General features: G+C 49.2%; 3 protein-coding genes and 1 long non-coding RNA gene across 16 annotated transcripts; 1 reads left to right on the top strand and 3 right to left on the bottom strand.

The window, feature by feature from the left end:
* Positions 1-2,142: 2,142 nt before the first annotated feature.
* Nkg7 (natural killer cell granule protein 7) lies at positions 2,143-3,210 on the bottom strand. Its single transcript, NM_133540.1, is given in 4 exon segments — positions 2,143-2,357; positions 2,469-2,603; positions 2,687-2,833; positions 2,910-3,210. Coding segments are annotated over 4 exon segments (498 nt in total). The 5' UTR covers positions 3,067-3,210; the 3' UTR covers positions 2,143-2,298.
* A 1,133-nt stretch (positions 3,211-4,343) lies between these two features.
* On the bottom strand, positions 4,344-10,792 carry Lim2 (lens intrinsic membrane protein 2). 3 transcript variants are annotated; one of them, XM_087573321.1, is made up of 5 exons: positions 10,377-10,394; positions 9,595-9,775; positions 6,738-6,887; positions 4,896-5,030; positions 4,344-4,687 (listed from the first exon to the last, which is right to left on the bottom strand). In XM_087573321.1, the coding sequence occupies exons 2-5, from the start codon at positions 9,767-9,769 to the stop codon at positions 4,626-4,628; spliced, it is 522 nt and encodes a 173-aa protein (XP_087429447.1). In that variant the 5' UTR covers positions 9,770-9,775; positions 10,377-10,394; the 3' UTR covers positions 4,344-4,625. The 3 variants fall into 3 exon arrangements, with proteins under 3 accessions (XP_087429447.1, XP_087429518.1, NP_446223.1); NM_053771.2 differs by lacking the exon at positions 10,377-10,394 and adding an exon at positions 10,493-10,519 and having other exon boundaries at positions 4,349-4,687; XM_087573392.1 differs by lacking the exons at positions 4,896-5,030; positions 10,377-10,394 and adding an exon at positions 10,493-10,792.
* On the top strand, positions 9,510-18,877 carry LOC102550061 (uncharacterized). Of its 11 annotated transcripts, none has more exons than XR_015651026.1 (6): positions 9,510-9,797; positions 12,957-13,119; positions 14,794-14,883; positions 16,201-16,381; positions 17,408-17,582; positions 17,704-18,877. It is a non-coding gene; the product is annotated as an uncharacterized LOC102550061 (long non-coding RNA). The 11 variants fall into 11 exon arrangements; XR_015651030.1 differs by having other exon boundaries at positions 9,569-9,797; positions 17,462-17,582; XR_015651019.1 differs by having other exon boundaries at positions 9,614-9,797; positions 14,794-14,923; positions 17,462-17,582.
* C1h19orf84 (similar to human chromosome 19 open reading frame 84) lies at positions 10,800-12,738 on the bottom strand. Its single transcript, NM_001401774.1, has 2 exons — positions 12,687-12,738; positions 10,800-12,240 (listed from the first exon to the last, which is right to left on the bottom strand). The coding sequence occupies exons 1-2, from the start codon at positions 12,719-12,721 to the stop codon at positions 11,736-11,738; spliced, it is 540 nt and encodes a 179-aa protein (NP_001388703.1). The 5' UTR covers positions 12,722-12,738; the 3' UTR covers positions 10,800-11,735.
* Positions 18,878-19,207: the final 330 nt, after the last annotated feature.

Here is a 19,207-nt window from a genome sequence, read left to right as displayed (position 1 = left end):
TAGAACTCACTATGTAGTGCAGGCCAACCTGAGACTTGCAGCAATCCTCCAGCCTCAGGCTCTCAAGTGTAAGGAGTGCAACACCAAGCCCAGCCTCCCTTTCAAAATTCCTATTTAAAACTTCCTACTTTTAAAGTAAATTGAATTTTATCTTTAGAATTATTTTTTAAATTAATTTATTTTATGTGAGTACACCGTTGCTTTCTTCAGTCAAGCACAGCAGAGGAAGGCATCGGATCCCATTAACGAAGGTGGTGGGCCATCTTGTGGTTGCTGGGAATTGAACTCAGGACCTCTGGAAGAGCAATTGGTGCTCTTAACCGCTGAGCTGTATCTCTAGACTGTAGAATATTATTTTTAATTGTGTGTAGTGTGTGGTGTGTGTGTGCGTGTGTGTGTGTGTGTGTGTGTGTGTGTGTGTGTTAGAACTGATACTCCTTTGGCTTTGAGCTACCCTAATGTAGGTGCTGGGAACTGAGCCCTTAACTTCTGAGCCTAGCTCCAGAGGCTGTCTTAACAGAGTGATAGCTCAGAAAGCAAGTTTGGAACTGGGGCCTCGCTGCTTGTCTGCTGCAGTCCTAGCACCTGGGAGGATGAAGCAGAATTGCCTTCAGTTTTGAGCCAGCTTGACCTGCGTGTGAGTTTCAGGACAGGTGTGGAACAAGAGGAGGAAGGGGAGCGTCAAAGCTGCAATTACTGCATGGCTGACTTAAGATGGTCTAGAAGTTTCTCTTCCCTTAACCATCGTGGTATCCCATAAGCTCTCCTGGTTCCCAGTTCTCAGTCTGTGACCTTTCTTCTCCCACGAAGGCCCGAAGGCCCGGCTCAGCCTTCTTCTCCACTCCCCCTGGTAAATGCTGATGTCCTGTTGCTTCTTTCCAGTAGAGCCTTCCTCTCCTGGAGGACAGTGACTCTGCCATCTGAGAAAGCAACCAAACTGTCGCCTCTGGCCCCAGGTTCCTCATCTGATCCCAAGATGGGAACCTCACCTGCTCCTGGCTCTCCCCCATGGCCGCTCAAACACATGGACACCAAGATCATGGGCTTCCACCAAACCTGTTACAGCTCTGCCATCTCACTTTGTCAGACCGAAGCCTCAGGTGCTTTCCTGGCTTCCTTTGTGCCTCTGACCCCAAGCCCTGTCCCTTCCTAGCTGCTCTCCGACCTTCCAATTTCCCCTCCAGGTCACTGGAGGGAGACCTGTCTCACATTGGGGACACTTCTCCCTGCTTACAGTTATTGCCCAATTTGCCACCATCCTTAGGAGAAAGTTAGTTGCGGCAATGGAGGCCATAGTTCCTGTCTGTTCCTCTGTCATAAATTCCCACCACCCCCACATTCCACATTCAAGCGACAAATCACCCCTTTCTGTACCCTCTCTGTCATAGCACTCGTGTGCTAATGAATGCTTAATCCTACTACCTGAGAGGCTGGCAGAGTAGGACTGCTGTGAATTCAAGGACTGCCTGGGCCCTTAGTGAAACCTTGTCTCAAGAAGTCTAAGAGTTGAGGACGTAGCTAGGGTGGTCGACGGCTTGCCTTAGCAGGCAGGAGGCTCTGCGTCCCATCCTCTATGTTTAACCGAAAATGACATGCCTGGGCTTAGTTTTTCTCCCACATCCTCAGGCTGTGGCTGTCATCTGCCTGTGACAAAGGCTGGTGGTTAAGAGAGCTTGGGTGTGGTGCATATCAATGTCCCCAGAGTGGACCCACAGAGAAGGGTGGTCATTTGGGGAAGAAAAGAGAAAGATAGAAATCAGGAGAAAGAAAGACACTAAAGACAAGAGGGAGATTATGTCCACACAGGGCAAAAATAAGCTGCAGGTAGGTAGGTCTGCATGGTTCTAACCCTCCTTGAGAGCTCAGGCTCACGTATGGTTGACTTAGGTGCTGGGGATGCAACTTGGACTTCATTCATGCTCAGCAAATCTCTACAACTGAGCCATAACCCAAGCTCTCTTTTTAGTTTTGCACCTTGAGGCAGGGTCTCACTCTGGTGCCCTAGTGCCTTAGCCAGCCTCGAACTCACTATGTTGCCCAGGCAGTCTTTGAAGTTGTGATGCTCCTTTCTCCAGCCACCTGAGTAACTGGGGTGAGAAGCCTGGCTAGGTCTAGGTCTTGGCTAAACTGATCTTGGAACAATTAGATCTCGGCATGCTTTTATTGAGTGTGTGAAGAAAGCAATTGAGGGATAAGGCAAGGTGGGAGGGACAGAAACAGAATTCTGCCTTCCTTTTATAGCTTCTGAGAGGACAAGGCTCCAAACATCCTGCTGACCCTGATGTCCTTGGCTTCTGTTCACAAGGTTTCGTACTCAGTCCGACGGGTTCTACAGTGAGCACCCAGGCTCAGGCAGCCTGGTGTGGAGACAGAGGGGGGGATGGGAGGTTAAGTACTTGAGTGCCCTGCACTTCCCTGCCCCAGCCCTCATCATGGTCCTCCCCCAGGGAAGAGGCTAGAGTAGTCACCTGCACAGAGGAAAGGGATGGCGGAGCCCCAGCCTAGGTAGAAGGACCAGGAGAAGAATGTCTGGACCTGGGGAGATGGAGGCTGGCTCCATCTCTCGCTGGTGTACACTGCCATGGCCACTATGATGGAGAGAGCTGGGGACAAGAACAAGAGACAGCTGAGCTGGTTTGTATTCACCAGCCCAGGTGTCCCAGTGCAGCCCAGATCCTATTCATACCTGCAGCAAAAGACAAGACAGTTGAGACCATAGGGCCACGGCCAGGAGCAGACAGGGATGGGATACAAGACAGAACCAGGAAGCTCACGGATACCAGGCCCCACAGGGCAGCCAGGATACAGCAGACCTGTGTCACGTGGATATAACCTAATGCGAGACGATGATTCTGGGTGTCCATTCCCACTAGCCATACCCACCGCCAAAGAGCCCATCGCCCCTTTACCTGCTACTTGAGTCCCTGGGCTTGTTGGCCAGAGGCCAGAGTGGGCAGAGAAGTTGGGGCCGGTGGCCACTATCCAGAAGTCAGTGCTCAGAGCAATCAGTGAAAAAATCAGGCCCAGACAGCCAGCAAGCAGGGCCAGGGACCGGTAGGGCTCCATGGACACAGCTCTGGGTTTCCACTTCTTAGGGGACAAAGACACAGATGACCCAGAGTGTTGGCTCTTAGAAAAAGGAAAAGGCCATGCACCTGGACTTCTAGTCCACTGGGCCAGAGAAACAGCCAGCAAGCAGTGACTTTGTCAGAGAATCCTCTGTAGCCTTAGGCCTGGTGTCTGGTCAGATTCTTCTCACACTCCCTTCCTGAGTGGCTTCCCTTCCCCTCTCGGATTGGCTCCTCTCCTGTGTGGTGGGGGAGGGCCCTGCTGAAGTCTTTACTTGCTGGCTGCTCTGGGGGTGTCTACCCTCGTGGTCTAGGTAGTGGTTTAGACTATTGTCACAGGTTCTCCACAGTTGGAGACAACTGATTTCCTGGAAGCTCTTAGGGAGGGACTTGGAGGGGGTGGGCAGAGGTGGGAGGTGGGCTAATCATACTAGGGTATGAATTAACTGAAAGGAGAGATGTGGCTGAGGAGACGGTTGTGTCACACTTTCCTGTGGTTTTTGCACTCCTAGACTCTAGCATTAGAGTTTACAACAGTAAAGGGGCAGTGGGGTCAAAACACCAGCCCCATAGGAAGAAGGACTTGAGTAAGTGTGAGCAGAGACTCCACATTCCTAGTCAAAGCTTCTGTTCAGGACAGACAGGATTCCAAAAGGCTTGAGGAGGAAAAGACCTTCCTACATTCTCATCTAACAGATATAGTGAGAAGTCACACCACCTCGGTTGGACCCTCCAGCATAGGTGTCTTAGCACCAAGATGAGGGTGAGAAGTGGAAGACAAAGTGTCACTTGGGGGCCTCTGCGTCATGTCCTCCAGTAGTGGGAAACACCTCAACAGGCAAGTGCAAAATGTTTCCACCATCTCTTGATGTGACAGCATAGGTCTGCCTCCCCAACACTCAGGAGGTCTGAGGCTGGAGGATAATGAGTTTAAGGATAGCTTGGGCTACATGAGACCCTGACTTTCCAAAAAATAGGTAAAATAAAATAGAGAGGGGATAGAGCTGTGTGTTGTCTCTAGTGAGGGGGCCTATCCAGGGATCAGAGGAGAGATAAATTGCCTGGAGCATAGGTGGGTGAAGAGCAGGTAAGCTTTGTTCATCCTATAATCCCACACATCCTTTTCTAGACATTAAACCATGGCTATCTCCTAGGTAAGGACCCATTTATCTTGTTCCCACCCCTGTATAACGGAGGGATGAGGCTACCATATCAGAACACACTGTTCCCCACCCCAGCCTGCTTTTCTCTAAATCAACCCTTAACGACTCACACTTTGATAGTTTCACATCAGTTTTATTAGATTCCCAAATCACTCTCTAAAGGAGTTTCTGTTTTCTACCACCCCTCAGTGCAGGTGGAGGCTTATGTCTTCGTCTCAGTTCCCTCCCACTTGACCCTACTTTTCCTCCCCACACAGGACAGAGGGGTCAGGGGCTAGAATACAGGACTGAGCCCCCTCATTCCCTCAGGAACCAGGACTTCCGGCCTCTAGGTCCTCCCCTTCCTCTTCAATGTCCTCGTTGTAACTTCCGGCTGCAAGTTTCGCCCCAGGGCTCAGCGTGGGGTGGATAGGCGCCGGCACTCATGCATCCGGTAGGCACACATGTAGAAAATTCCTGTGTGGACAGACATCTCCATTGATAACCCTAAACCCTCTTGGCCTATCTTTCCAGCCCGAAAGAATCCTTATTTCCTCCCTCCGTTAAGGTCATCAGACTCCTTAGAGTCTTCCTTCAGAGCTGTGTAGGATACCTTGTCAACTCACTCTCTGAGATTGCCTGCCGTGCCCCAGGTTTCAACCTTCCCACCCTTCTGCCTCAGTACCTGCAAAGAAGGTCATGAGCAGGGCCACCCAGCCCAGGATGTAAGACCATGAAAAGCGCCAGTCCCCAAAGCGGCGGCCGAGGAAACTAACGGTGACTCCGGTGTAAATGGCCAAGGCCAACAGGACGAAAAGGGCTGGGGAGAGAGAATGGGGTGGGATGGAGTTGGGCAGGAGAATTGGAGATAAGAAAGAGGGAAGGTTGATGGGGGTGGGGGCAGTCGTATGAGTGAAGGTGATATGGGGTTCAGTAGGAATGGGATCGGGTGAGGACAAGGCTGGAAAGCACAAGAAAGCGTTTGAGTTTATTTTCTGTGGATTCTAGTGGGCGGCGGGGGGCTACGTCCTTGCAGTAGGATGTTCTGAGTTATAGTGCACCTTAATTACTCTAAAGAGCTCCTTGGATCACACTAGAGTTTGTATGAACCAACAGGTGGCTCAGGGTGCCCAGCAGAAACACCCACCAGGGGATGTTTGAAGAAACACTTCAAACTCAGTGTCTCTCTCTTGGCCAACGCGGTACATAGTGCCCAGCTACTTCTTCAGTGTCGTGAGGGCCATCATTCTCCCCATCATGAGGAGAATGGACCAAATCTCTGAAACTGTAGGCCAGTCTCAATTAAATGCTTTCTTTCATACGAGTTGTAGTCATGGTGTCTCTTCACAGCAAAGACTAGGGCGAGCTATTAATATGCTGGGCCTGAGATAGCAGGGCTGCCTCTGGGACAGAAGGAGCTGGGGATTAGACACAGTTTGTGTGCATTGACCTCATTTGTGATGGTTAGTCTTCTCTGTCAGCTCTACTAGAGTTAGAATCACCTAAGAGAACCCCCTTTCTCTCTCTCTCTCTCTCTCTCTCTCTCTCTCTCTCTCTCTCTCTCTCTCTGTGTGTGTGTGTGTGTGTGTGTGCACCAGCCACAGCACTTGTGAGGAGGTCACAGAACAAATCTGTAAGATTTTGTTTTCTCTTTCCAGTACTTGGGTTCTGGGGACATAAACTCAGTTTGACAGGCTTGACAAGTGTCTTTAGCTACTGAGCCGTCTCACCAGCCCCTCCAGAACATTTTAGCTAAGGTACAATATCCACTGTGAATGTGGACAACAGTATCTCATGGGCTGGGATTATGTACAGCAAAAAAAAAAAAAAAAAAAAAAAAGTGAGTTGAGTACCAGCTGTCACCTCTCTGCTTCTTGGTCATAATGGTCTGTGCCCTCAAGCTGTGAACCGAACTGTGAACACCTCCTTTAAGTTGTTTCTTGTTAAGTATTTGGTCACGGCAATGAGAGATGCCAGGAAATGTATCATTTATTATCTGTGTAATGAAATTCTGACAGGTCTTACCTTATATGTCTCTTTATTTGTTGGTCCTGAGCTGAACATCTATAAAAAGACTGTTACTGTAAGTGTAGATTTTTCTTAAGTTCTATGGGGTGTTAGTTGGTATTAGAGCCCCTGCCTAGAATCCCCCAGTGAGGGGCTGGGGGCGTGGCTCAGTGGTAGAGCCCCTGCCTAGAATCCCCCAATGAGGAGCTGGGGGCGTGGCTCAGTGGTAGAGCCCCTGCCTAGAATCCCCATGTGAGGCTGAGTGTAATTCAGTGGTAGAATGTCTTTCTGAGCTTTTATTCTCATCACCAGGACAAAAGAGAGATAGGAAAGAAAGGAGGGAACTCGGTGATAGCCTCTAGTGAAAAAGCAGGGTAAAAGCAAAGAAGGAAGGAAAGTCAGAGGTGTTGGGTCTGGGTCTGAGAGAGGGAATGGGGTGGAGAGAGACCAGAAGTGGGTGCTGGAATGGGATTGAGGAGCTGGAAAGCTCGGGTGGGGAATGAAGGGTGGGGTCACTCACTGGAGGCAAAAAACATGATGCCAGCAGAGAAGGGCCTGGAGAGGCGGGTGAAGGTGGATTGCTGCGCAAAGGCCAGGACACCCATGATGATGCCCGAGGTGGCACACAGGGCAGACAGGATCATGAAAGCCCGCGTGGCATTCCAGTATGCTGTGGGGACATAATACAGTCACTCCTGCGCTGCTACCTCTGGGACCATCATGCCTTGTTTCTTCCATGGATTTAATTGACCACTTCCCTCTTTGGACCTGGCACACTTCCCTGCTACACCCATACTCATCCTCCAAAGCCTCAGCTCTCAAGACCTCTTCTAGGAAGCATTGTCCTGATTGTGACCACTGTCCTCACCCTCTGCTCTGGGTTCTAACTGTCTCTTTTCTTTCACCCCCCGCCACTTGACTTCTCCCTGAAAACAGGGGCTGGCTTGGTTCTTGCTGTGAACACTCCCAGCATAGGCTGCCTTACACATAGGCCTCATGAAATATTTCCCCACATGCTCTTGACAATGATCTCTATCTTGCAGCTCCTTTCTGTTCCGTTCATTATACTTTGCTGTATCTGAAAACTCCTGTCCTTTTAACTGTATTTATGTGTCTGAAAAGACTAGGGCTGAAGTCCTCACTCTCCGTTGCATCCCCAGCCCCTGATGATAGATGTTTAGTAACCATTTTGAGACTAGGTTTGTTGTAGCCCAGGTTGTCCTTGAATTCATGATGCAGCTAAGATTGACCTTGAATTCCTGATTCTCCAGCCTCCACCTTCCAAGTGCTGGACTTACAGGCTTAAGATACTATGCTTTCCTCTGTAAGACAGGCTCTCACTACATAGCCCAGGTTTTCCTGAAAGTCTGGGTCCTCCTGATTCTCCTAAATGCTGGAATTACAAGGGTGCACCACCATGTCTGCCTCTGTCCAATCCTTACACACGGCCAAACTGCCCACCAGCATTCCCGGGAGAGGGAAGGGGCATGACCCATCGAAAGTGCTTGAGCTAGGTAAGCACTGAGTCGGTTAAGCTGATTACTGTTGTTTTCAGACATAAAACTCAGTAATTATAATTAATATATATATAGAAAATCTTGTGCAGTGTAACATGTATTATGATATATTAGCTTATCACATACTGTGTGGTTCGATACATTAAACAAAACATATTAGTTGTTACTAATTTCCCATGTTATAGCGAATGTACTATGTAGACTAGAGCATATTATTCATTAGTGTTATATATTCATACCTAGTATATACTATGTAATATATTTCTCCATGCCATTCCTCTTCCATCATGTGTGCCTGTGCCTGTTTATGTGGGTGCATGTGTGTATGTTCATGTTGAGGCCCTAGCTGAGTCTTCTTTCTCAGGACCTCTCCACCTTGTTCATTGAAACACAGTCTCTTGCTGGCCTGGAGCTCACCAAGTGGTCTAAGCTGGCTGACCAGTGAACCCCAAGGATCTACTTCTCTCTCTCTGATGCTTCAAGGTTAGAATTTATGTACCTTTTATTTATTTGGGTGACAGGCAATCCTCTTGCTTCAGCCTCCTGGTTCTGGAATTACAGGTATAAGCCATCTTACCCAGCCAGCTGGCTAGCCTGCTTGCCTGCCTACCTGTACGCCTGTCTGCCTGTCTGCCTGCCTGCCTGGTTTGAATGAGACTAGACCCCATAGGCTCATATATTTGAATGCTTGTTCTCCAGTTGGTAGAACTGTTTGGGAAGGATTTGGAGGTGTGGACTTCTTGGGAGGAGGTATGCCCCTAGGAGTTTGGACTTTGAGGTTTCTAAAATCCATGCCAGGCCCAGTGTCTCTCTCTGCCTCCTACTTGTGGATTAAGATCTGATTGCTTAGCCACTGCTGCAGCACCTGTCCTGGCTGCCTGCCACCATGCCAGTCCATGATGGCCATGGACTCTTAACGCTTTGAAGCTGTAAGCAAGCCCCAACACTCTTTGTTCATAAGTTGCCTTGGTCACAATATTTTGTCATAGAAGTAGAATAATAAGACGTTTCCTAGCTATCTATCCATCTATTCACCTATCTTTTCCTGCTATCCTATTATCTAATTTGCCCCACTCTTTCTTTTTTTCTGTATGTCAGTCAGTCTGTCTGTCTATCCATCCATCCATTCTATAGCCCATTTTTCTATCCATCAGTCTTATCCATCATATTTCTGTCCTATCTATCATCCATCCACTCTATCATGTATTTCTTATCTATGTATCAATCTATGTATCTATCCAGTCACTCACCCATCTACCCATCATCTTCCTATCCTATCTATATCAATCAATCAGCCAATCAGTCAGCAATTAATCAGTCTATTCATCCATCCATGGATCCATATATCTATAATTACACGACCTGGTACACAGTAGACAGGAAAGAGTCTTTCATCTGCCATGCAGCCCATTAACAACCTCTCTGGGCCCTGTCCCTAACACTATTTATTGGCTCATAATATTTATTTATTTATTATTTAATTATTTGTATTTTGAAACAGGGACTATGTAACCTGAAACTCACAATCCTCTTGTCTTTATATCCAAAGTGCTGAGATGACAGGCTTATGCCACCACACCCAGCTCATAGCTTATAAAAAAAATGTTTTAAAAAAAGTGAGGTAACTCAGCCTCGTTGCTGCCTCTGCCACCCCACTCACCCAACCACAAAACCTTACATCTTGTCTTTGCAACTAGAAAACAATCCAGAGATGTAAAGCCGTTCCACCCCCTGCTGAGTATCCTAGTGCCAGAAACTGTGCCTCTCTCTCCCTCAGAATGCCAGGGGTGATGGTGTGAGGCTGTGCTCTGGGGGAGGGCTAGACCTTAGCACCATTCAGACCCTGGTCTCAAGGCTCACCGATGCTCTCTGTCTGCAGGAAGCACTTGTTGCCCAGGCAGTAACGCCACAGGCCCTGGTGTGCAAAGGACCCTGACAGCCGGTATTGCATCCAATGGTCCGTCGCTGTGGCTACCACCAACAGGATGGTCCCCACCCAGGCACAGAAGAGGCCGCCACCCATGAAGCTGTACATGGTGATCTGTGAAAAGGGGAGAGCTGAGGTTATAAATGGTTATCCTGGGCCTGAGGGAGGAGGGTTGGTTTCTGGACCCTTGAGTGAAAGGAAGGTGGGGGAATAGACTTATGGACCTCAAGGAAGAGAGCAGGGGTGGAGACTGGACTCTTGGATCTGAGGGAAGAGGGCAGGTGCCCGAACTCCTGGGTCTGAGGGAGGAGGGCAGGTGCCTGAACCCCTGGGTCTGAGGGAGGAGGGCAGGTGTCTGAACCCCTGGGTCTGAGAGAGGAAGGCAGGTGCCTAGACCCCTGGGTCTGAGGGAGGAGGGCAGGTGCCTGGACCTCTGGGTCTGAGGGAGGAGGGCAGGTGCCTGGACCCCTGGATCTGAGAGAGGAAGGCAGGTGCCTAGAGCCCTGGATCTGAGTGAGGGGGGCAGGTGCCAGGTGTCTGAACCCCTGGGTCTGAGGGAGGAGGGCAGGTGTCTGAACCCCTGGGTCTGAGGGAGGAGGGCAGGTGTCTGAACCCCTGGGTCTGAGGGAGGAGGGCAGGTGCCTGGACCCCTGGATCTGAAGGAAGAGGACTGGACATCTGGATTCTTCATTCTGAATGGAAGATGTCCATAAACCTCTATTGGCTCTTGGAGAGGAAGGGCTGGAGCTGGGATTCAAGTTCCCAGGAGAGAAGGGCCTGGGAGCCTAGACTTCTTGGGTAGGGGGCTGCTGGTTTCATGCTGGTGCCTACCTGAGTGGCAGAGTCTGTTCTGAGCCCTCCTTCTGCCACAGTCCCTCTGTGGATACTGAGCCGAGCCAGGTTGCTGGCATCTCCGCCTCGTGGTCCCCCCAAATCCCTTAAGCCTCCCCACACAATGGCTCCACGGCCCAGCAGCTTCCAGCAGCGGCAGCAGAGGCCCCAATGGAATTTGCTGAAGCAGGGGACAAAGGGGCCCCATCAACCTCTGTCTGTGATCCTCCCCATCTCCCAGGCTTTATTCCCAGTCCCCACCCTGGGTATCCTGAACTTTGCAGAAAGCACAGCCCACACAATGAGATAAGAGTAGACATCCTTTTATTGTTCAACCCGGACTTCCCAGCTCGAGGGACAGGAAGCAGCAACGGTGGGGCTGAATACAGGTGTCTAGACATGTCAGGCCGAGGTGTTCTTTGTAGGGTAGAAGCCCTACAAAGGGTTTGTCAGAGCTGGGCTGGGACATAGCAGATACTGGGCTGGAGTTGAGCTGAGTGCTGTTGTTAAATGAAGGTGAATATGAGATATGGTGAATGCAAAGTGAGAACCAGGAAGTGTGGAGTGAGCCCAGGCTAGTAGCCTAACCAATCTTAGCAGTCGACTGACTGAGAGAGAAGGACTGGTGTGACTGATTTTAAAACAAAGCAAAAGGAGCTGGGAATGACGGGAGGCCTTGTACACCAGACCTATAATCCCAGATACCTGGAAGCTGAGACAAGAGAGTCGCAAGTTCAAGGCCAGCTTGGACACGTGTCGAGACTCTCTCTCAAGGTAAAAATAAAAGAGGATTGCAATTTACTTCAGAGTTTGACTGGCACCCTGGAGGCTAGCACTCAAAACAGAACAAAACAAACAAAAAAACAGCAAATAAACAAATTAGGAATGAGAGGGGGTTTGGACTGAAAGCCAAGAAGTGAGTGTGCGTGTGTGGCGGGGGTGGTGGTGAAGATGGGCTGACTGTGGAATGGAGAGAGAGAAAGGGCTTCTGGGTGGGGCTTTGGTCTAGAAATGGGGTTGGAGCAGCCTTGGGAGCTGGAATAGTAGCTAGGGTTGGGATGCTGTGGGCCTGGGCACGTGAGTTTTCTGTCTAGGACTGGTTTGGGCTTTATCAGGTAATGTGCAGGAGGCCTTCAGAGGTTGTAGTCTGGGAACTGGGGAGACTGTAGGAATGATATTTCTCAGGGTACCTCTGATGTATGAAGAACGCTGGACCCTGGGAACATCCCTGCTCTTCAGTGTCCTAGTAGTCTGTCTCCCAGTCTTCCGACAGTCCTCCAGCTTCCTTCTGTCCATCCTGGGATGGTGGTGTCACTGGTGGAGTACTGGGGCCAGCCCCAGGTCCCCCTGCCATGCTCCTCACCAGCTCTTCAGCTCTTCCAGGGCCCCTTTGTGGCTGTGCCCGACCCCTGCCCCAGCCCCGGGAAGGCCTGCGCCGAACTTCCCAGCCCCCACGGGCCTGGCCAGATCTCCTGGGTGGCCTCCTGACTGTGTCTGGCCCGCTGTGGCTTGGCTGGGCAGAGCAGGAGCAAGGTGGTAAGGACTGCTGGAGGTTGTAGGTCCCCAGGAGAGCACTGTGTAGGAGGTAGGACAGGGTGTCTAGGCGGATGGGGACAGTGACAGAGGCCAGTTGCTCTGGGAGCCCCAGGCGGGTTGGGTCTAGTGTGCTCAGGAGCGAGGGTGGCAGGGCTGGAGTGGCTGACGCAGGGCATGACTCAGTCCCAGCTGAAGACAAAGAAAGGTTGTCCCTAGGAAGATAACAGGGCAGTCGGTACGTCACCATCTGCCTGGTACCTCTGCACAGTCTCCAGGAGACACAGTACCTGTGACTTCCTCCACCCACTGTCTCATTCCCTTTGCTGATTAATCCCAGGACCCCAACATGTCAGTTTCAATTTCCAGCTGCTGTGTCTCAGGCTTAACTTGGTGATTATTTTACTTATTTGAGACGAGAGCTCATGTAGCCAGGCTCTGTAGTTGAGGATGACCTCAAACTTCTGTTCCCTCTGCCCCCCTATCTGGAAATAATCTTGCTCAACAGTCAGCCACCAAGAGAATTCTAGATCTTAATACCCGAATCTGTCTATTTGGTTTTCAAACGATACTTTCAGTTCAAGGCACTGCTCACTCTAATATTCTGAGCCCCCTCTTCTTAGCAAGGCCCTCTTTCCTGGAAGGTCTTTATCTCACTCACCCATTAAACAAAGCCCCGTCTTTTGGCTCGTCCATTTCCTCAGCCTCACCTGACGTCTTTTCCAGATCTTTCTAGAACTTTAACAGGAAAGGGAGGGGCAAAAGAAGGAAGAGGGCAGGGCCTACAAGTAAAGGGGGCAGTTCTGGGGCGTGGCTAGTAGCTAATAGCTTCCCACCTAGATGGAAGACGGGGGCAAGCCATTTAGATCCACAGGACCAGGGTAGGACTCAGCAGCTCTCCAACACCAACTCTTGCCTCTTGGACCTATAGTTCTAGACCAAAGACTTCCTACCTCAAGCTCAGGGATCAAGTCCCAGCCTTCCAGGAGTCCAGGCTCTAGTCGTCCTCCCTCAGACCCTCACCTTCCTCACTTAGATCCAAGGATTCAGATCCAGCCTCCTCCATCAGACCTAACCTCCTCCATCAGACCCAGGTGTGTAGACCCCAGACTGCTCCCACAGACCTAGGAATCTAGGCCTAGACACTTGTGTCTCCCTCTGTATTTCTGTTGTCACTCTCAGGATGTTCTTAAGACTCTGACTTTTAGACTGGGGACCCTAGGTCACGGTAAACCTAGGCATCCGGTAAACTTAGTCATCCTATCACATGTGACTTCTAACTTTGCCTAGTCTCTTTGCTTCATTTCCCCATTTTAGAAACGAGGCCAATGTGATTGGTTTTGGTGAGACTCTTAATAGTATAGGTAAACACTGTCCTTGCTGCTATTATGGGTCTGGGGTCATTGAGAGTCTTTTAAACAAAGAAGAGGCTTTTATTCAGCTACTGGTACTAGGTATACATCCAGGACTTGGGATCCCCAAATACAGCCCAGCCACATCAGTCAGGGGATTGTGAAGTCAAGGAACATAAAGTTACATTCCGTTTACCTACAAGAAGAGAGTTATCTGGAGCAAAACAAGCTTTTGTTTACAGAAGCAAAAGCAGCAGTTGACCTTATGACCCATTATCTTGTATAAGCTTTCAATTTTGCTAGAAATTGTACATGACCAGGCAATTATGAGAGCAACCTTTAACAGCCCTCGGCATTGGAGGTCTAATTTTCCTTTACAGCTCTCTGCAAAGCAAAAGCACAATACTTTTAAGACTTTTAAACATAAGGTGAGCCATCAATTTAGCTAACGTTAGCCAGCATTCTGCCATTCGAGATTTATGCTTATTTTCAATTATGTGTATGCCTGTGTGCATGTATGTATGTGTAAGTAGAGTAACTGCAGAGACCTGAAGAAGGGGTCAGATTTCCTGGAGCTGAAATTACAGGGAAAACTGAACTCAGGTCCTCTGAAGAGCAGCAAGGGTCCTTAACTATTAAGTCATCCCTCAGCCCCTTGGCTGGAGACATTGCAATCCCTTTACTGCCACTGCAGTTTGTTGAGAAGCCTTTGCCCTTCTCTCTGTTTACTTAAGAAATATTTTATTGGAAGTCGGCCGTGTTGCTACCATTATGGTAGTAGGATCAGGAGTTCAAGGTCATCCTCAGCCACATAGGGAATTCCAAGCCAACTTGGGCTACCTAAGACTCTGTTTCAGAAACAAAACAAAACTCAACCAACCAGAGTATCTGATGATATTAAATCAGGGTAACGAGAGCACTGAAACACTTGCTTAGAGAAGGGTGTGTAGGAAGGTTCTAGAAGACCTGGAAGTTAACGGGTCTAGTGGACAAAACAGAGCAGGTCTCTGGTCACAGCAAGCATAAGAATGAGGAAAGAAAAGGCTAGAATTTTTCTTTATTCAATTTAATTAATTATTTTTTTTTGTAGGAGGCAAAGGTTTGCGTAGCTAAGGATGGTCCCACACTCACTATGTAGCTGAAATTTTGGGTCTTCCTGCTTCCACCTCCCAAGGGTTGGAATTACAGATATGTGCCATGTATGTTTTATGTCATGTAGGGGGTTGAATGCAGGATGTTGTACATGCTAGGGAAGTTCTCTACCTACATGCTACATGCCCAGCTGAAGATTTCGAACCTTTGAATTTTTTTTATAAGTCGTTTTTGTGGTACTGGGAACACAATTGAGACCTCTTAAAAAAAAAACCAAAAACACCTACTTTACAAATATGGTATTTTCCTGTATTATTTGTGCAGCACATTCGTAAAGAGCCTGAGAGAGCCAGAAGACGGCATCAGATCATCAGATCCCCTGGAACTTGGTTATAGATGATTGTGAGCTGCCAGGTGGGTACTGGGACTTGAACCCAGGTCCTCTGCAAGAAAGGTAAGTTCTCTTAAACACCAGGACGTTTCTCTAGTTCCAAACTTTGCAGTCTCAGCAAGTGCTCACCCAATGTTCTTCTGTTCTTCCACTAGCTACCCTCCCCCATTCTGTTGCTTCCTTTCCCTATGTCCCTCTCCTTTCTTCTCTCCTCCCTCTCTCCTGAATCTCACATAGCTCAGGCTGTCCTCAAATTTGCTGTGTAGCTGATGATGATCTTGAGCTCCTGATCCTTCTGTCTCTTGTCTTTCCAGTGTGCATTGCAGTAAATAGTCTCTCCCTTCCTCTTTCCCTCCCTTTTCTTCCTTCTTTCCTTCCTTTCTTCCTACCTTCCTCCCCCCTTTCTTTTCCTCCCTCCCTCCCTCCCTCCCTTCTTCCCTCCCTTCCTTCCTTCCTTTCTCCCTCCCTCCCTCCCTTCCTTTCTCCCTCCCTCCCTCCCTTCCTTCCTCCCTCCCTCCCTCCCTCCCTTCCTTCCTTTCTCTCTCTCTCCCTCCCTCCCTTCCTTTCTCCCTCCCTCCCTCCCTTCCCTTCTCCCTCCCTTCCCTTCTCCCTCCCTCCCTTCCTTTCTCCCTCCCTCCCTCCCTCCCTCTCTCCCTCCCTCCCTCCCTCCCTTCCTTCCTATCTGTACCATTGGGGTGGAATCTAGCTTCTGGCATGCCCAGCAAGCCCTCTACCACTGACCTGTATCCCTCAGCCCGATTTCACTGGAAGAGAATGGAAGGGCTTGGGCCGTATACAACGGTAATCCTAGCACTGGGGAAGCAGATAGAAGCAGACAGCGACAAGAGGGTTGAAAGTGACCGACGTAAGGTCTAGATCTTCCTGGGCCACACAGGCAGACTCTATCTTGATGACAGACAGTTTGAGTGATTTCAAGCTCATGGCGACATCATTTGACTTATATTTGAGAAGGGCCCTTGCCTGTGGAGAATGAGTTTTGATGTGTAGTGAACCTGGAAGCTGAAGGCCAAGTTGGGAAGTGTTTGGGAAGCAGGCCATCCCATTGCACTGCTGGAGTGGGTACCCCCAAAACAAAGATGGCACAGCCTTTTTGTCGTTTGTCTTCTCAGTGTTAGGGATTAAATACAGGACCTGGCACATGCTGGACGGTCACTGTCCCACTGAGCGAAGCTTCAGCTCCTCTTCTGCTCCCTGCTCTGCTACTTCCCTACTGTATGAGCTTGAGCAGCCTCACAGGCTCTGGGATCCTTGTGTGCCCATCTCCAGACTGAAGGGGTTTTTCCTAGCTTATTCTTTTTTCTTCTTTTGCTACTCTCCAGGTTCAGCTCTACTTGGAACGAGGGCAACTCTCCATCTTGACTGTCTATGTACCTGGTTCTTTAAAGGCAGCTTCCTCCCCTTCGTTCTGATTCTGGCCCTGGGTAGGTGGAGGCCATACCTCCTTGTACCCAGGAAGTAAGCTGTACTCAGTTCCTAATCTGGGTAAACCATTAAGCTTGGGTAAGTACGGCAGTAAGTTAGCTCTGGGGTTTGCTGCAGACTCCAGTGACTTTTTGCTCTGTCCTTGAAAGCAGAAGCAATGTCATTGGTCAGAAGGGTTTAGAAAGTTCACCTAAAAGTCATTGAGAGGGTCCCAGAGGGTTTAGAAATCAGCAGAGAAAAAGGCCCCGGGGACTTGGCTGTTGTGGGTGTGACCTCCGGCCTGCTTGCTGAAGTGAAGATTCCTCTCTTCTCATTATGCAGAGCCGTGTGGCCCCTGAGCCAGATTAGTTACTTCTTCAGCTTTGAAGCTCTTGCCTTATTACAAGGCAGTAATATACAGGGGGCTCAGCACGCTACTTGCTGCTTGTTCTGGACATGGGTGTCTGTATTTTTACTCTTTGTCCATGCACGGGTATACACTTCTGCGCGGAGGTAAAAGGATAGCCTCGGGTATCATTCTTCGAGCACTTTTTTTGAGACAGGGTTCTCACTACTCAAATGGGCAGATTGCCAGCAACCCTTAGGAATCCATCTACCTCAATCTCCCAGGCATTACAAGGGAACAGCACCATGCTTGGCTTTTCAATTCCTTTAAAAAGTCACACACACACACACACACACACACACACACACACACACACACACACACACACGGGGCGGGGGGACGTGGGGCACACAGTTCTGACAACAGTGTCAGATCAGCATTATCTGGGACGGTGGAGGAAGCAGCTAATTCTCTCTGACATCCAGGATGGAGAATGTTCAGGAGCTCTTGATATAGGAAAAGATGGACAAGTCAAAGTTGCCACTAAGATTTTGTGTCAGGGCATCTGAGGGACAGGGAGGGGATGGTAAAGTAGGTGAGCTGTGCAGGAGAAAGTATCCTCTGGGGTGGGACTGGGGGTGAGGTTGCCCTTTGGACAGTGTTGCTGACTGGTATGTTGGGGCACGGCAACGTATGCTGTGCTGCCCTCTAGAGGCAGAGGCCACTGGTGCAGGGGTGAGAGCTCTCACTGGGGCCCAAGTCCTCATTTTTCTCTTCAGTTGTCTTCTGAATGGGACCGGAAATGGGGCCACTGTCACCTTCTTCTGCTTCAGAAGCTGTTTTTACATCCAGAAGAGAGCGTCACAAACTGCGTAACTTACAAATGGAAGAACCGTTCTGCAAAGTGCTAGAAGGTTCAACACCTGGCAAGGAACCAGCGTGAACCTGTGTTAGGTGGGTAGGGAGGTTATAGGGTTTGGAGTGAATTTGAAGTCAAGATGTGAGATCTCTTGGTATATTCATTCATTCACTTATTTTTTAGGTTTAATTTTTGTTTTGTTTTGTTTCGAGACAGGGTCTCACTACGATAACCGGGATGGGCTGGAAACGCTCTCTGTAAAACGGTCTCGGCTCAAGCTCAAAGATATATGTCTCCCAAGTGCTTGCATTAGTGGCGCATGACACTACCTACTGTGCTTCATTTAGGAGAGCCTCACATAGCTTACTCTGGCCTTGAGCTCGTTATGCAGTAAAAGATGATCTTAAACTCCCCATCTTCCTTACAAGAGCGCACCTATCATGGCCTCTTTCTGTGACACTGGTGATCAGACCCAGGTTTGCACACATCCTAGGCGAGCACTCCCCTAACTAAGCCATGTTCCCAACATACACCAACAAGCTGTGTGCTATCATACAGTGGTGGAACTGGCCAAGCTGTGCGGTGCTATTCTTTTGTTGCTGTTGTTGTTTTGAGGCAGGGTTCCTGGAATTCAATATGTGTACCAGGTTGGTCTCAAACTCACAGAAAACCACCCGCCTCTGCCTCGCAAAGATGTGAGCCACCATGCCTAGCAAGAGGACCTTATTCTCTTCTCAAGAGACAAAAGAATCTGCAATTCCCTCTTAGAGAAGCCCACACCCATGCTCTCGGGTATTTTGTCCTTCCTTCTGAGTCTCTTAATTCTAGTGATTAAACCTAGTCTAGTGATTAAATTGAAATACCCAATTGAGGGGTTGATGAGATGGATCAGTGGTCAAGAGCACTGGCTGCTCTTCCAAAAAACGAACAAACAAACAAACAAACAAACCTGGGTTCCGTTCCCAGCACCCACATGGCAACTCACAACCACCTATAACTCCAGTTTCCGGGATCTGATGCTTTCTTCTGACTACCCCGGGCACTAGACATGCACACACCAAACTTCCAGATATGCAGGCAAAACACTCATACCCATAAAATACTCATACCCATAAAATAGTGAACAAATCTTTATTTACAGCTCCCCCTAAGACAGAAAGATTGAGCTGAAGCCAACCATGTCTTCCTACTTTTGCTCCAAGGAAAGCCCATTTCTAGATACTCACCTTGCAGAGAGTCAGAAACCCAGCTTTCGCCAAGAGAGGCTACAGTCGTGGCCGTTTGGATCAAGAATCACTTCTCCTTTTAGTGGTCATTGTATCCCCCAAGACTTTGCAGAGCAAGGCTAAGAAGTGGGAATGGAATAATTAAAAAGTACTTTCAGAGTCAACCAGTCTGTTCCTTCTAGGGTCAAGGGTCACGGTGAAGCAGTTTGGATGGGAGAGAGCAACTGGAATTTGAGCTGAGCTTAAACTTTTGATTTAGGACTGGTGGGCTAAGCCTTGCTGCCCGTTCTATTCATCCTATCTCAGTTAATTCTCCCTTCCCTTCACTGGGTCCCAGGGATAGAACTCAAGTCATCCACCAGCTTGGCAGCAGGCGCCTGTGCCTGCTAAATCCTCACCAGCTCCTGGCTGACTCTTGGAATATCAGAGTTGGGTTTGGGATATGGCTCAGGCAGTAAAGCGCTTGCTTAATATGCACAAACCCCAGGTTCAGT

The sequence above is a fragment of the Rattus norvegicus genome, chromosome 1 (genome assembly GCF_021556685.1).
Source record: "Rattus norvegicus strain SHRSP/BbbUtx chromosome 1, alternate assembly SHRSP_T2T, whole genome shotgun sequence".
Classification (NCBI taxonomy): Eukaryota; Metazoa; Chordata; class Mammalia; order Rodentia; family Muridae; genus Rattus; species Rattus norvegicus.
This window is presented reverse-complemented; position numbering and strand designations above follow the sequence as displayed.

What these genes read in the sequence shown, in the direction of transcription:
- Lim2 (NM_053771.2), bottom strand. Translation starts at nt 9,769, where the DNA reads ATGTACAGCTTCATGGGTGGCGGCCTCTTCTGTGCCTGGGTGGGGACC. An exon ending in CCTGCAGACAGAGAGCATCG is followed by an intron (nt 6,888 to 9,594) that starts GTGAGCCTTGAG and finishes ATGTCCCCACAG; the next exon opens with CATACTGGAATGCCACGCGG. An exon ending in CATCATGTTTTTTGCCTCCA is followed by an intron (nt 5,031 to 6,737) that starts GTGAGTGACCCC and finishes CTCTCTCCCCAG; the next exon opens with CCCTTTTCGTCCTGTTGGCC.
- C1h19orf84 (NM_001401774.1), bottom strand. Translation starts at nt 12,721, where the DNA reads ATGGACGAGCCAAAAGACGGGGCTTTGTTTAATGG. An exon ending in GACGGGGCTTTGTTTAATGG is followed by an intron (nt 12,241 to 12,686) that starts GTGAGTGAGATA and finishes TTATCTTCCTAG; the next exon opens with GGACAACCTTTCTTTGTCTT.